This window comes from Sinocyclocheilus anshuiensis, unplaced genomic scaffold, assembly GCF_001515605.1.
Source record: "Sinocyclocheilus anshuiensis isolate Anshui unplaced genomic scaffold, SAMN03320099.WGS_v1.1 scaffold460, whole genome shotgun sequence".
Taxonomy (NCBI): domain Eukaryota; kingdom Metazoa; phylum Chordata; class Actinopteri; order Cypriniformes; family Cyprinidae; genus Sinocyclocheilus; species Sinocyclocheilus anshuiensis.
Window position 1 is genome coordinate 318,418 of NW_015554101.1, and position 16,868 is coordinate 335,285.

A 16,868-nucleotide genomic window follows, 5' to 3' on the forward strand; every position below is an offset into this window, starting at 1 on the left:
AAACAAACGATAATAAATAAACCATTTCAGACCCAATACATAAGATATACATTGACTATTACCAAAAGGTTGAAAACCGATTATTGCTCAGGATACAAATAATCAAAGCTCCTGGACATATTCCAAAGGTATCAGAGTTTATAAAAAAAGGCTTTGTTTCAGTTCAGTCCTGTCTTTTAACAAAACTATTCAACATTATTCTTGAAATGAAGCTTTCAAAATCCCTCGTGTCACAAGAAGCACATTAGCAGCAGCGTTTCTGCATAATGTGGCTGGTTTCAGAAAGTGCTACACATTAGAGTATCAGGTTTTCAGTGTCAGCTGCAAGCTCCACGTCAACAGCTCTATATTAGCTGGCCCATAATGCCCTGCTGTCAGTGAGTCAGCTTCGTTTTTGTCAGTAATTGGGCCCTGAGTTGGTGTTTAAGAGACTGTACTGAAAACCCTATTGTCACTTCCTTCATATTAATGTTGAAACAGTTTCCATTGTGTCCTAATAAGGTGCTTCAAAGTTCAGCAATCTCAACATCTACTCTATAGAGAAAGAGTAACAGAATTGATTGGGATGAAACCATTTCCAAACGAATCGTCTTTCTGGTGTCTCTATTTTAACCTTACCATCCTTGCATAACTGAAATGTCATACTGTACTGTTGGGAGCCCGACATACACTTTAACATTAATCTCATGTTCCTCGGAAACCTGCTGTCAGGATGCTGGTGGAAGGGTTCTGGATTGGTTCCTTCCCTGATATGTTTGCGTTTGTCAGTGAAGAGTGGCCCCAAAATTCACCCAAAAACGAACATTTGCTGAAAATGTACTCACTCTCAGGCCATCCAAGATATAGATGAGTTTGCTTCTTCACTGTAACAGATTTGGAGAATTTAGCATTGCATCACTTGCTCACCAATGGATCCTCTGCAGTGAATGGGTCCAAACAGCTGATAAAAACATCACAATAATTCACATGACTCCAGTCTATCAATGAATGTTTTGTGAAGCGAAAAGCAGTGTTTGTAAGAAACAAATTAATGATTAAGATGTTGCTTCTGGCTAAGAAAACGAGTCCTCTATATTGCTTTCTCCAGTGAAAAAGTTGTCTCTCCTGAGTCAGGTGAGAAATATTCACAGATCAAGCACCATTTACAAGCGAAAACAGTCCAAAACAGTTCTAAACAAATGAGCTGGTGGATTTTGACACTGGAGGAAGTGTTATTATGGACTTGGCAGGAAACAATGGCTTCAAGTTAAAACATCTTGATAGATTTGTTTCTTACAAGCTTTTTGATTTACAAGAATTTAATTGGTGGACTGGAGTGTGGATTATTGTAATGTTTTTATCAGCTGTTTGGACTCTGACAGCACCCATTCACTGCAGAGGATCCATCGGTGAGCAAGTGATGTGATGCTAAATTTCTCCAAATCTGTTCTGACATGATAAAGAAACAAGCTCATCTACATCTTGAATGGCCTGAGAGCGAGTACATTTTAAGCAAATTTTCATATTTAGGTGAACTATTTCTTTAAGCCACATTTTCAAATGTTCTACTGTCATTGCATTATAGATGACAAAATTAAAGCCCTGCATTTCAGCCCGGGCCCGATGGGCCCCGACTTTTTTACACCCCTATGGCCGGGCTTCAGGCCAATTTTCACGTCATAGTTCAGACACGGGCCGGGCCTCGGGCCTGTTTTAGGCTTCTCCTTATTTTTATATTTTACACATCCATCAATTATTGATGAAAAAAATTGCCACGCTGGTGGAAACAACACGAGACCGTGCTACCGCGACTGTCAAGAGCGGCTGGGATGGCGTTTAATGTCCCACAGCAGGAGCATGCGTGCCGTCAGCGCAGCTGAAGAGTTCTGCATTCAAATGCATGCAATAGGCTAAAGCGTCCCGCAAAGCACCGGCAAAAGTAATTACCATGGATGTGTCAGGGGGAAATAGTAAGGAGATATTTGAATTATTTACTAATAAACTAGTGTTTTCGGAGTTCGTGTCGCAAGGATGAAGTTGCCGATCCTGACTCGCCATCTCCTCATTGGACGGCTAGCGGCTTTAGAGAGAAATGCATATTTACGGATTATGATTATGATTATAATGAAAGAGTTTTTGTTTTCAGTTTGTTTTATTTCGTTAAGTAGTAATTTAAAGCTTTCTATAGATATATTTGTCATGTCTGTGAGTTTTGGTTCATTTTTGTGAAGCGCTCCTGTTGAAGACCGAGACGGCAGAAAGCGCATCATGTTTGTTTTCTTTATTTTATAAAAGCACAACGTTTTGTTGATATTGTGAGTGCACACAAATAAAGTAGACCCTTAACAGTTCCGAAAGATGTATTACTCTTACCTTTATGAGCAAAAATGACAGAGTATTTTAAGTTGTTTCCACTGAAAAAACGCAAGTGATCACGCTGGTGCCTCCATGTCCTGCAAAGCGCACTTTAGCTTCCATTCTTCGCACAAACTATTGGATAAAGCGCACATTTATCTAGGTTTAAAGGCACAATATGTAAGATTTTTTTATTAAAGGCCCGTGCAGGGCTCTAAACAAAGTATCAAACTAAGGGCATCTGCAAACAAATGAAGCTAGTTCGTCTCAAAACTAATTTCAAGGTGTTAAGGTGGTGTTGGTTTTATAAATATGTTCTGCTAATGCTGGAATGTTGTAATTTATAATGTCTGTTTTAGTAAAAAGTAAATAAACGCAACTTGAAGTCAGATTGTGGATGTATGACGTGAAGCAAACATGTTTGCACCCAGGGAGATGTAGATAGATAACGATAATTAAGAAGCAAATAAAAACCATCAAAACCATCAACTTTAGACTGATAATACACCTATTTAGAAGACATTTGAAGCAGCAGGTGTGTGTAAAAAGATAAATGATCATCTCTGTTGATAATCGTACACCTGCAGACCAAATGCTAGCTTCACATAGCATCATCTATCTTCCGCAATTTGTTTGGAGTTTGTTGACACCTGGTAAGCTAACAGTGATTTACTCTAATTATAAGACACCTACTATGCGGCAGTCAATGGAATATTGTTATAGCTGGAAATTGAAAAGATTAAGCAGGAATACCTTGAATTCATCGTTGGTGTATTTAACAACCAGAAAAAAGTTATTGTTTTGTAATTTAAAAATTATAATTAATTTAATTAAATTGCTGCCACTGATCTGATTGACTTGTCACCAAAGCAAGTGTGAATTGTGATATGAGAAGTGATATGCCGATCAAATCAAACTCTAGGTGTTAGTTGCAGTTATTGCTGCTACAGTAAATGTTGTCCAACCAGGTATAAGGGGTGTTTACTTATTCACAGGGGCGATACAAGCCTATATCATTGTCACTCAACATTACATTCTGTTCAAAAATCTGCAACCATTTTTATTTCTTCAAATAGGCCATATTGGAGAATATCATGATAATATCACAGCCCTGTATGAGCATGTGTTTCACTTATGTTAGTGTGTCACATTGCCACCTCGATATCTGTGTGAACCCAGCATGAGCTGGATGACTGGCTGCTAGTCAGAGAGCCAAGGTATCATATAAAAGAGCTACTTTTCTTTCATTCATCTTTCACTGGCATGGATTTCGGGGAAGTCTAAGAATTTTTTGTATTCTATTATTCAGCGGTTGGGTTTGCCCCTCAAAACCCTGCTCGCTTTATCACATTATACATAAAACACAAAGAACAAGCACCCACTGCCACAGAGGCCAGGCTTTGAGCTTCACAAGTTCAAAGCCAGTCGACCTACAGAGCCATGTGGGTGTGTGTATAACTGAGAGAAAGACGGCTGAAAAGCCTCGCCGGAGCACTGTAACTCATTTGTCTGAAGGGAGAAAGTTTATTATTCAATGCCAAACTGTAACCTTTTGCCTTCAGCCAACAGGGGCGTACCTGAGCACTGCTGCAATTCTAGGGTTTGTTTGTATCAAAGCCAATACCATGCACTGCGGAAATGTATACAGTGAATGTTTGAATCAAGAAGATCAGTCTTTTGACAGCTAGCCCTACTGAGAAAGAGAGTGAGAGCAAGAGAATCGTTGTAGAAGAAAGATATGACTAATTTAAATCAGCAATTTTCCACTCCATCTACTCTCATGATATTTCCCGTATGAATTTGGTTCTGTCCTGTCTTGTGCTACTCAGCTGTCTGAATACTAAACTGTACACAAAACTGGAACATAAAAGTGTTGAAAGACACTGAAATGATGCAGTCCTTATATTGTTTTGTCAAGTATTTTATGCTATTGCACACATGATTCAAATTTTGGTGGAGCAAATAATATTAAATAAAACATAGGAATCAAACCCATGACCTTGTGTCAATATTCAGTGTCAATGTTCGGATTGTGTCAAGTATTTTGGGCCCCCACGTTAACTTAAAGAATGACTGACTAACTGATTGATTATTATTATTATTATTATTACTACTTTCATACTTATTTACTTTTGCATATCCACAGAAAATATGTTAACCATACTAACATAACACAATAAAGTAAATATTATAGTGGGGTGAAAATGAGGATCCACTTTGCCAGTGTCACACAGTGGCTCTATGCAAATTCATTTGCAAGACAGTATGTGGTGCACTTACATGAGCTTTCAGAAGTAGCATTCCATATAAAACTGGGACAAATAACCAACAACATCTCATTGTGTTAGTGCAATAGATAAATTAAAAATGTAGTTTTATGTTTATAGCATTCTAGTTTCTCCCATGTTATTTTTTAGGGACTTTTGGTGGGTTTGGGACCCTTACAGACTCTCCTCAATTTAAATCCTTCTTTAAATATGTTGTTATTGCTTTAAATATGTTGTTATTGCCATGCTTTGCTGTTCAAGTTATAGCAACACATAAAGGTGTCCTTAGCAAGAATGAGGACTACAGACTAATTAACATCAGAACCATACATACAATGTATGTTGCCGTAGTATCATATGTACAGTACTAACATAAATGCAGTACTGTATTAAACAAATTAACCAGCCCCTAAATGTCTAGTTGAAACCAAATGGACTGTGTCTGGTTGCTTCACTTCTATTTTTGTCTACATACTGTACACAGTCCTTGGCCAGAATAAAATGTGCTTCTCTCTAGAACAGGGGTGTCCAAATCTGCTCCTAGAATGCCACTGTCCTACAGAGTTTAGAATATGTCGATTACTATCCATTAGTATTCCCATTAATCTAATCACTAATCACTCTGGAAGTGCAGGAAAATGGTACCATGATGTGGATTCGCTGAAGGCACCACAAGAATACACAGTTCCACTTCAACTGCCAAATACAACAAAACTAAACAAAACACAAAACAAAAATATCTGGCACTGATAAAACATCTAGGCTACAAAAACAAAACAAAACAAAACACAACTAAACTAAACCTAGCACAACTAAAACAAAACAAAAAACAATACACAGTCCCAAACGCTTCACTAATAACATCAAATACAGCAGAGGGAAAAACAAAACAAAAACAAAACACAACTAAACTAAACCTGGCACAACTAAAACAAAACAAAAAAACAATACACAGTCCCAAACGCTTCACTAATAACATCAAATACAGCAGAGGGAAAAACAAAACAAAAACAAAACACAACTAAACTAAACCTGGCACAACTAAAACAAAACAAAAAAACAATACACAGTCCCAAACGCTTCACTAATAACATCAAATACAGCAGAGGGAAAAACAAAACAAAAAGCAAAGCAAAACAAAACAACACTAAACCTGACAATGCTACAACAAAAAAACAAAACATGAACAGTCCCAAACTCTTCACTAGTGACATCAAATACAACAGACAGGGGAAAACAAAACAAAAACACAGAGCCAGACTTTTCACTAGTGACATCAAATACAGCAAACAGTTACCACTAAAACATGTACTATAATTTTATTTTTTGATCTAAACATTGCAAAAAAATTAAAAACTGTATATTCTTCACAAAAAAGGCACTGCTAAAACATCTATTATACTGAAATATTTAGCTACATTTCCTCTGTATAAAGAATACACAGATTCTTGTGAATGCTGGTCAAAGGCCCTGAAAGGAGCCAAGTAGCCCACGCTAACCAGCCAAACCTTGACCCCCTTGTGTTTCTCCCTTGCCTTATCTTCTTGATTCCCTTCTAATGCCACCCTCCTTCATCCAAGGAGTGACACTTTTATTGTTTATTTTATTTTCACGACACTGTTCCCTTTGTAAGAAGGGAAATTAATCTTTGCAGAAAATCTTCCAGAACACCTGGAGCACCACAGGCCTTTACAGAGACATACAGACTTACAGATAGAGCAAAGAGCTGATAAAAATCCCAACAGGCCTATAAATTTACACCAGATCACGCCATCCGTACAGGAATACTGATGTACCGTGCACAAAGTTCTAGTATTATTCATCTCAAGCGGATAGCAGTCTACCATGGATTATTTATACGACAAAGACATTGATCCTTATATGAATACTAATAAAGGCCAGAAGCAGGATTTCCATGATAATCTCCGAACTCAATGCACGGTCCTGCGGAAGCATTAATCAGTTATACAACATATACACATACATATATATATATCCCTAAAGGACCATAAATCGTCCCCAGATCCAAGCAGAGCAGCAAAGAAGTTTCAGTTGGATTTTTTCCCGAGTTGACTCTCTGACTGGTGTTAGGAGTGGCTGCAGGCAGTCTGTGGTATTTAAGGATATTTTTCTGAGCTGATAAAATGTCAAGGTTGCCTCCAACAGGTGTTGCAGCAATTCCACCTTATCTAGCGTCGCACTAGCCATCGGCGGCTGAGCCCAGTTAACATGCAACTCTGCTCGTATCACTGTCTGATAAGTGTGCCCACACAGAGACATGCAGCCAACCCTTCACTGAGTCACATTTACTCAAATTGGGAATTGGTAAGTGTGTGTGTGTGTGTGTGTGTGTGAGTGAGAGAGAGAGAGAGAGAGAGAGAGAGAGAGAGAGTTTCTTTAGAAGTAGGATGATCAGATTTTTTTAACTCTCAAATCTGGACCCGCAGGTAGTAGAGGGCATCCCTGTGAATTTTTTTCGTGGGAGGCGGCCATCTACCCATACCTGAAATAATGACAGGAATGATAATGTATGTAGATGTAAAAAATATAACAACTGCAATTTCATCTAAAATGAGAGAAACTTTCATACAGTATAGCGGACACATATCTTCAGTTTCAAGTTGCGACGGAATAAGCAACATGTAAGTATACATTAATCGCAATTAGTAAATAGATACATTTTAAATTGCCATACCACCTTAAAGAACTTCAGTTCATCCAAACGTTAATGTCATGTTGCTCCAAAGGCACTTGGCATTTTTCCTTTCCATACAATACAAAGGAAGTGAACTTGAGAACTGGATCCATCTGGCCTGGTGCTGGCCCACCTGAAGGACATCACTGGACCCTTGCTGGATCCTCTTCAGTTTGCCTACAGATCTGATTTATGAACAAATCATTAAGAAGATCCAACTCAAGTAAATGAATTGTTCACAAATAGGAACTTATTGGAACTTATATTTCAGTCTTTTCCTCACACAAAATGATTGTATGACTTCAGAAGACTTGAAACAAGTCATATGAACTACATTTATAATTATTTTATAATACTAATTTTATATTTTTTTTACTTTATACTATTTTATATAGATCTTGCTTTTTGTCATTTTTGAGTTTGACAGCCAATTTGTGGACTACTTTTATAATACTTTTTTTGTCATTTTATAGATTTTTTTGGGGTCATTTTTGAGTTTAAGAGCCAATTTGTGAACTACTTTTATAATACCATTTTGTCATTTTAAACCTTTTTTTGTCAGTCATTTTTAAGTTTAAGAGCCAATTTGTGGATTAATTTTATAATACTACTTTGTCATTTTATACAGATGTTTTTTTTTTGTGTCATTTTTGAGTTTGACAGTGAATTTGTGGACTACTTTTATAATATATATATATATATATATATATATTATATTAGTAGTCCACAAATTCACTGTCAAACTCAAAAATGACACAAAAAAAAAACATCTGTATAAAATGACAAAGTAGTATTATAAAATTAATCCACAAATTGGCTCTTAAACTTAAAAATGACTGACAAAAAAAGGTTTAAAATGACAAAATGGTATTATAAAAGTAGTTCACAAATTGGCTCTTAAACTCAAAAATGACCCCAAAAAAATCTATAAAATGACAAAAAAAGTATTATAAAAGTAGTCCACAAATTGGCTGTCAAACTCAAAAATGACAAAAAGCAAGATCTATATAAAATAGTATAAAGTAAAAAAAATATAAAATTAGTATTATAAAATAATTATAAATGTAGTTCATATGACTTGTTTCAAGTTATCTCAACTGCTCTGTGTACCCATATATATATATATTTTTTTTTTAATTTTTTTTTTTAATTTTACAGCAATTATTTGTCATGTTTGAGTTTGAAAGCCAATTTGTAAACTACATGAATTTGGCATAAGCATGAGCCCCATCAGATTGGTCGTGGCGGCGGTGTTGCAACAATATATAGTGATATTCTCAATGTTACTCAGAGCTACTACTAAATATTGTAGTAACTTAATTTTCTGTAAAGTTGCTTTGCAACGATTTGTATTTTGAAAAGCACTATACAAATAAACTTGAATTTAATTGAATTGAAGTACATTTATGATACTATTTTGTCATTTTATATAGATGTGTTATAGATGTTAGATCATTTTTGAGATTGAGAGCCAAGCGTACAACATAAATACATAAATTTGTACAAACAAAACAAATTTTAAGGGTTACATCACAGAAATATATATGGTGATTCATGCTTTTGATGTAAACAGGTTCAAAACCCACCCGCATATATAACTTTTAATAAACAGAGCAAGATAGCAGTGGATGTATATAGAAATGTGGGTGTTTGGTTGCACTTTATTTAGTGTTTTCGCTGGAATGGAGAACAGGCAGCAGAGTGAGGTGGAAGCCTTGTTTATATACTTTCAATCAACTTGTAATGCCCAAGAAAAAGATTACCTTCTCCAATGTAATCCTGTTGAGAGTCAACTGATTCTTGAAACGGGAGCTAGAATGACACTGACAATTCTTTATTTTAAGTCAATGAGTATAATTAGCCAAATAAACAACTGTACTAAAAATGATGACAGAATAACGCTGATAGACTGTTTCTAAAACCTAAATCTGACAGCACACAAACGTGAAAAATGTGGTTATTATATTATATTATATTATATTATATTATATTATATTATATTAATTATGTTTTTTTTTTTACAGTGGTACCGAAAATACATCAGTTTTTAATTTATTTAAACTCTTTGCAAAACCTGTATGTCATTGTGAGAGGTTTATAAAACAATCTGCTGAAATGATCCACTTAAATAGTTAAGATCAGGCTGAAACGACTGGGGACCTTTTGAAAAATAAAACTGAGAAAGAAAATTTTTGCATTTTTTTTTTTTGGAATTTGGAGGAAGTTTTGAGTTCTGTATATTTCAGTAGAGCATGTTTACGTATTACAACTAACTCTTGTTTCAAAAGATCACAGAAAATTTGATTTGTCATGCTACAGTGTGACCCATTCAACATAATGCCGTGATTCAGTGTAGCAGCAAGCGTAGGTACATTACCGCCCAAATTACTGCTGTAATTTCCAGCACATTTGCATCAGAAAAATTCAACTTGTTCTTAATGCTAATGATTCACACAGACCAACAGAAGAGGAGAAGATCTCGCACCCTGCACAGGATGCTGTGCGCTCTCCTCCATTGAAGGTGTGTGACTAAATGTTAAGCGGAGATTTTGTGCCTTTGAGGTCAGCTTGTAATATGGTGTTATGTTAAAGCTCATTTCAAAAGAAGGTTAAAGGTGTGCTGGCTTTCGCTGGATTTTCAAAGAAAAAGCTTCTTGAGCTCACACAATTGTGTTTATCGGAAGCAGACGATCATTCCTTCACATTTCGTGGATGTGACTGGCCTCTTTCATCTGCGCCTTCTGGACAAGTGTGTTTTGGCTGGACTGTTGAAAGTTGTTTAAAAGTGGAAATGGCATTTGAGGCTGATGTCTGACCTTTCTACACAATCTCCAGTCTGCAGCCACACACACAGAGATAGATGGCCACAAAAACACGCCGTCACAACAATAACACAAATACACACACACAAACAAACACAAATACACACACAGACACACACACACACACACACACACTGTATGTCATTGTGAGAGGTTTATAAAACAATCTGCTGAAATGATCCACTTAAATAGTTAAGATCAGGCTGAAACGACTGGGGACCTTTTGAAAAATAAAACTGAGAAAGAAAATTTTTGCATTTTTTTTTTTTGGAATTTGGAGGAAGTTTTGAGTTCTGTATATTTCAGTAGAGCATGTTTACGTATTACAACTAACTCTTGTTTCAAAAGATCACAGAAAATTTGATTTGTCATGCTACAGTGTGACCCATTCAACATAATGCCGTGATTCAGTGTAGCAGCAAGCGTAGGTACATTACCGCCCAAATTACTGCTGTAATTTCCAGCACATTTGCATCAGAAAAATTCAACTTGTTCTTAATGCTAATGATTCACACAGACCAACAGAAGAGGAGAAGATCTCGCACCCTGCACAGGATGCTGTGCGCTCTCCTCCATTGAAGGTGTGTGACTAAATGTTAAGCGGAGATTTTGTGCCTTTGAGGTCAGCTTGTAATATGGTGTTATGTTAAAGCTCATTTCAAAAGAAGGTTAAAGGTGTGCTGGCTTTCGCTGGATTTTCAAAGAAAAAGCTTCTTGAGCTCACACAATTGTGTTTATCGGAAGCAGACGATCATTCCTTCACATTTCGTGGATGTGACTGGCCTCTTTCATCTGCGCCTTCTGGACAAGTGTGTTTTGGCTGGACTGTTGAAAGTTGTTTAAAAGTGGAAATGGCATTTGAGGCTGATGTCTGACCTTTCTACACAATCTCCAGTCTGCAGCCACACACACAGAGATAGATGGCCACAAAAACACGCCGTCACAACAATAACACAAATACACACACACAAACAAACACAAATACACACACAGACACACACACACACACACACACACGCACAAACACTCACATACATATGCCTGAGTCTATATCTATCTATCTATCTATCTGTCTGTCTGTCTGTCTGTCTGTCTGTTGTATCTAGGCTGCATTTATTTGATACAGTAAAAACTGTTTGAATACTTATTGTGAAATATTATTACAATTTAAAATAACAGATTTCTACTTTAATACATTTTAAAATGTAATTTATTCCTGTGATGCAAAGCTGACTTTTCAGCATCATTACGCCAGTCTTCAGTGTCACATGATCCTTCAGAACTCATTATAACATGCTAATTCATAATCATCGATGGAAACAGTTGTGCTGCTTTAATATTTTTTGGAACCTGTGACACTTTTGTCAGGATTTTTTGATGAATAAAAAGTGAAAAAGAACAGCATTTATTTAAAATAGAAATCTTTTGTAACAATATACACTACTGTTTAAAAGTTTGGGGTCAGTACATTTCCTTCTTTCTTTTTTTTAAAGAAATTAATACTTTTATTCAGCAAGGATGTGCTAAATTGATACAAAATGATAGTAAAGAAAGACTTCTATTGTTACATAAGATTTCTATTTTTAATAAATGCTGTTCTTTTTAACTTTTTATTCATCAAATAATCCTGACAAAAGTATCACAGGTTCCAAAAAAATATTAAGCAGCACAACTGTTACAATCAATGATTATGAATTAGCATGTTAGAATGATTTCTGAAGGATCATGTGTGACACTGAAGACTGGGAAGACTGGACTGAAAACTCAGCTTTTATCAGAGGAACAAATTATATTTTAAAGTACATTCACATAGAAAACATAGAAAACAAATTGTAAAAATATTTCACAATATTACTGTTTTATTCTGTAGTTTTGATCAAATAAATGCAGCCTTGATGAGCAATAGAGACTTCTTTAAAAAAACAATAAAAATCCTACTGATCCCAAACTTTTGAGCTGCAGTGTATAAATCTCATAAGAACACTTGCTTTATAAATAAAAAAATTCCAACGCATAATAATGATAAAATAATAAAATATATCAGTAATACACGTTCATGATGACTGCATTCACGGTCACTGTTTGGGAATGTTTAAAGATTAAAGTAGTTGCTTGAATACCAATCTGTATGAATAAAGAGCTGAAGTCACAACCTTATTCTAATCAGGTAACCATACTGATACTAACAAGCTCAAAGATGGCGGCGTCCATAACACTGGGAAGTTTTATCACAGTTGCCAGCATTAAATGAATTCAACCGAGGCATGAGTTTATCCATCTGATATTTTAAACCACCACCAACGGCTTTGTAATCGAGTGCATAGAGTATGTTTGAGCTCCAGGAGATCTTTGTATGAATGCAACGCATTTCTCCATCTACAAACATTTTAAATCTAAAGCAGTAAAATGTTACCAAAAAGTATGTGTAGTATTTTTAAATATTATAATGTTAGAAGAAAAAAATAATCACCATAATTAATTGTTCTAATTAAAAAAAGAAAATCAAAAATTAAATCACAAGTACCTGCAATTATTAGGTGGATTTGGAATCAGAACCTGAATTACTAAATTCTCTAAGACTCTCATTTCTACCCAGAGTGAGCTGTGCACATTCGGTTTTGTTTGACTGTCTTTACCAGCTGCAGCCAAAGCAAGACTGTACTGAGAGCACAAAATGAGACAAAAAATATCAGTGATCAGAAAATGAAAGGAGGAGAAAGGCAGCGAAACAAATGAAGGAGTGCAAGGGCAAGACAGCGGTAGATACAGAGAGATACAGCGTGTGAGAGATTGGTGGGGTGTTCTGGCTGATAGGGGGTCAGTGCTTCTCCCCGGAGCCCCATTACCGGGTGGCATTAACGGATGTGGTGGGCCAACGGGGGCACGGTGAGGGCCCAGAGAGAGTATGTGTGTGTGAGAGAGTGAAGGAGAACAATTTGATAGTATCTCCTCTTCACTGCAGCCACCAACACACCACCATCAATCACTGCCAAACACAGCAGCCTGTCAGTGTCACATGATCCTTCAGAACTCATTATAACATGCTAATTCATAATCATCGATGGAAACAGTTGTGCTGCTTTAATATTTTTTGGAACCTGTGACACTTTTGTCAGGATTTTTTGATGAATAAAAAGTGAAAAAGAACAGCATTTATTTAAAATAGAAATCTTTTGTAACAATATACACTACTGTTTAAAAGTTTGGGGTCAGTACATTTCCTTCTTTCTTTTTTTTAAAGAAATTAATACTTTTATTCAGCAAGGATGTGCTAAATTGATACAAAATGATAGTAAAGAAAGACTTCTATTGTTACATAAGATTTCTATTTTTAATAAATGCTGTTCTTTTTAACTTTTTATTCATCAAATAATCCTGACAAAAGTATCACAGGTTCCAAAAAAATATTAAGCAGCACAACTGTTACAATCAATGATTATGAATTAGCATGTTAGAATGATTTCTGAAGGATCATGTGTGACACTGAAGACTGGAGTAACGATGCTGAAAACTCAGCTTTTATCAGAGGAACAAATTATATTTTAAAGTACATTCACATAGAAAACAGTTATTTTAAATTGTAAAAATATTTCACAATATTACTGTTTTATTCTGTAGTTTTGATCAAATAAATGCAGCCTTGATGAGCAATAGAGACTTCTTTAAAAAAACAATAAAAATCCTACTGATCCCAAACTTTTGAGCTGCAGTGTATAAATCTCATAAGAACACTTGCTTTATAAATAAAAAAATTCCAACGCATAATAATGATAAAATAATAAAATATATCAGTAATACACGTTCATGATGACTGCATTCACGGTCACTGTTTGGGAATGTTTAAAGATTAAAGTAGTTGCTTGAATACCAATCTGTATGAATAAAGAGCTGAAGTCACAACCTTATTCTAATCAGGTAACCATACTGATACTAACAAGCTCAAAGATGGCGGCGTCCATAACACTGGGAAGTTTTATCACAGTTGCCAGCATTAAATGAATTCAACCGAGGCATGAGTTTATCCATCTGATATTTTAAACCACCACCAACGGCTTTGTAATCGAGTGCATAGAGTATGTTTGAGCTCCAGGAGATCTTTGTATGAATGCAACGCATTTCTCCATCTACAAACATTTTAAATCTAAAGCAGTAAAATGTTACCAAAAAGTATGTGTAGTATTTTTAAATATTATAATGTTAGAAGAAAAAAATAATCACCATAATTAATTGTTCTAATTAAAAAAAGAAAATCAAAAATTAAATCACAAGTACCTGCAATTATTAGGTGGATTTGGAATCAGAACCTGAATTACTAAATTCTCTAAGACTCTCATTTCTACCCAGAGTGAGCTGTGCACATTCGGTTTTGTTTGACTGTCTTTACCAGCTGCAGCCAAAGCAAGACTGTACTGAGAGCACAAAATGAGACAAAAAATATCAGTGATCAGAAAATGAAAGGAGGAGAAAGGCAGCGAAACAAATGAAGGAGTGCAAGGGCAAGACAGCGGTAGATACAGAGAGATACAGCGTGTGAGAGATTGGTGGGGTGTTCTGGCTGATAGGGGGTCAGTGCTTCTCCCCGGAGCCCCATTACCGGGTGGCATTAACGGATGTGGTGGGCCAACGGGGGCACGGTGAGGGCCCAGAGAGAGTATGTGTGTGTGAGAGAGTGAAGGAGAACAATTTGATAGTATCTCCTCTTCACTGCAGCCACCAACACACCACCATCAATCACTGCCAAACACAGCAGCCTGTGTACACACACACACTAATAGCCATTCACATTGGTGAACACTTAAGGTATGTTTACCTGCGCAGGGCAGAGAGTAGCCTACCAGCGGCTCCTGGATAAACTGTCGCTCATTGAGTCTGGTCACACAGTACAGGTGGAAGCACTCCAGGCAGATCACGTGACGCTCGGCACACTGAAACACCAGCACTGGAGTCCTGGAAGACATGGTGAGGCACACTTACAGTCTACAGTTACACAACTCCTCATCATATTATAAAAGTGTTTACAGGAAAATTACTACTAGTTTCCAGCAATAATGTCTGTCCACACTGAAAGCAACAATGCTGTGATGTTATACAATCACACAGCCAATTAGAACATATCTGTTGAGCATACACTTAAATATCATCTTACTAAGACATAATAATGGGAAACATTGACAACTGATATTTATATGCATTTTATGCAAGTCTGTTATACTGTAAATATCTCAATGATTACATGCTACTTCATCTTACGTTTTGGCCATATAAATATCAGCATCTCCACCAAATTGCATATTTTTGCACAGTTTGGGCCTCTGAATAAAACTGAGGTTTATTTTCCTCCTTGAGTATGAGAGTATGAGCTTCATATCACACTATATGAGCAATAAAAGCCTGGTTAACATGTATGTTGCATTGACGCATAAAAAAATATTGGATGAGTTTCACACTGGTCGGAATAAAAACAGCAGACGGGCTGAATGAAAATGCAGATTCACTCTCTGACAGCAGGAAACACTTATGGAAAAGCAGAAATTTGTCACATAGAAAATTTGTCACAAGAAATTTGTCACAAAAAAACATGTCCAGGTCACATTTTACCACAAAATTAAACCCCCCAAAAAAATAATAAAAATAAGAATATGGGCTCATGACATGGAATACTCATACTTGTACTAAAAAAAAAAATATTTAATCGCACTGCAAGACCATTTAAAATGAACTGGTGATGGCAAAAAAGCAAAAATGGTGAATACACTTCTTAAACATTCATAACCATTCTAACTAAAAATCTACCAATAAAAAAGTCAACTACCAATAAAAAACCTACCACAATTCGCAATGTAATTATTTAACAATTGAAAGAATTTTTTTTATTTTTTTTTGCATTATGGCAATGAGAATTTTTGAAGGGAACATGCTAAATGTTTCAGTCATGAAAATAATGGCACAATGTAATTAAATGTAATGGTCCAAAATAAGAGTTTTATAGTCTTTCTGATTTTGATTTTGGGGTGATATATGATATGATCTAGAGGGTTTTCATGAGATTCTGATGAGGAGAGGGCTTCAGGGAAAACGGGGGCGGATGGAGAGCTTGTCTAGATATGTCGCTTGTTCAATACCTTCAGAAAACTTCAAATAATCTCAAAGACCCTTGATACTTTAGTGTAGTAAGCAAAGAAACAACCGTCTGAAATCTCATGACAATTTTCTTTCCATTTCTCCAGAAGTCCCCCTTCACTCTCAAACACAGACTCACTTGACTGGAAGTCAACTTGCTAACACCGTGTTCCACCTCTCTGAACCCTCTCTCCCGCTTCTATTGTAAGAGACTGGCCACGTCCTTGTCGGTGCCCTTTTAAACAAATGAAGGAGATCTCTGAGGAGGAAGAAGAGTGGAGTGGAGGACAGTGGAAAAACAAAGCTCTACTCAGGAAGGTAATTGCAGTGCTACTTCAATCAGTCCTTGATTTGAATAGTGGTTGTTGGTGATTGGGCTCCATTTTCTGGTTTCTCCAGGCGCTTGACGCCCGCCCGCCCGACCCTCCGTGCGAGAGCAGCAGGTAGGAGCGTTTCTGCAGAACCTCCCCGCTAATAGCTGACCTTCATTGGCAGGACACACTTAAAGGTCCCCTGAAATGCTTAGAAACACGCAGCGTTACTCTACATGTTGACGTCATTTTAACTAAAACAGGAAGACAGGGCGGGACATATCAAGCAGCCCCGCCCCTTTTTAAAATAGCCACTAGC

The 16,868-nt window shown here is 36.4% G+C and overlaps 1 protein-coding gene across 3 annotated transcripts in view; it reads right to left on the reverse strand.

Annotated features, from left to right (window-relative positions):
* The window catches only part of LOC107669573 (E3 ubiquitin-protein ligase parkin-like), a 162,701-nt gene that overhangs the window by 45,736 nt on the left and 100,097 nt on the right, over nt 1-16,868 (reverse strand). For all 3 annotated transcript variants that reach the window (XM_016461875.1, XM_016461874.1, XM_016461876.1), the window contains one exon: nt 14,929-15,065. In XM_016461875.1, the coding sequence (XP_016317361.1) occupies nt 14,929-15,065 (137 nt within the window). The remainder of the gene's footprint in view (nt 1-14,928; nt 15,066-16,868) is intronic.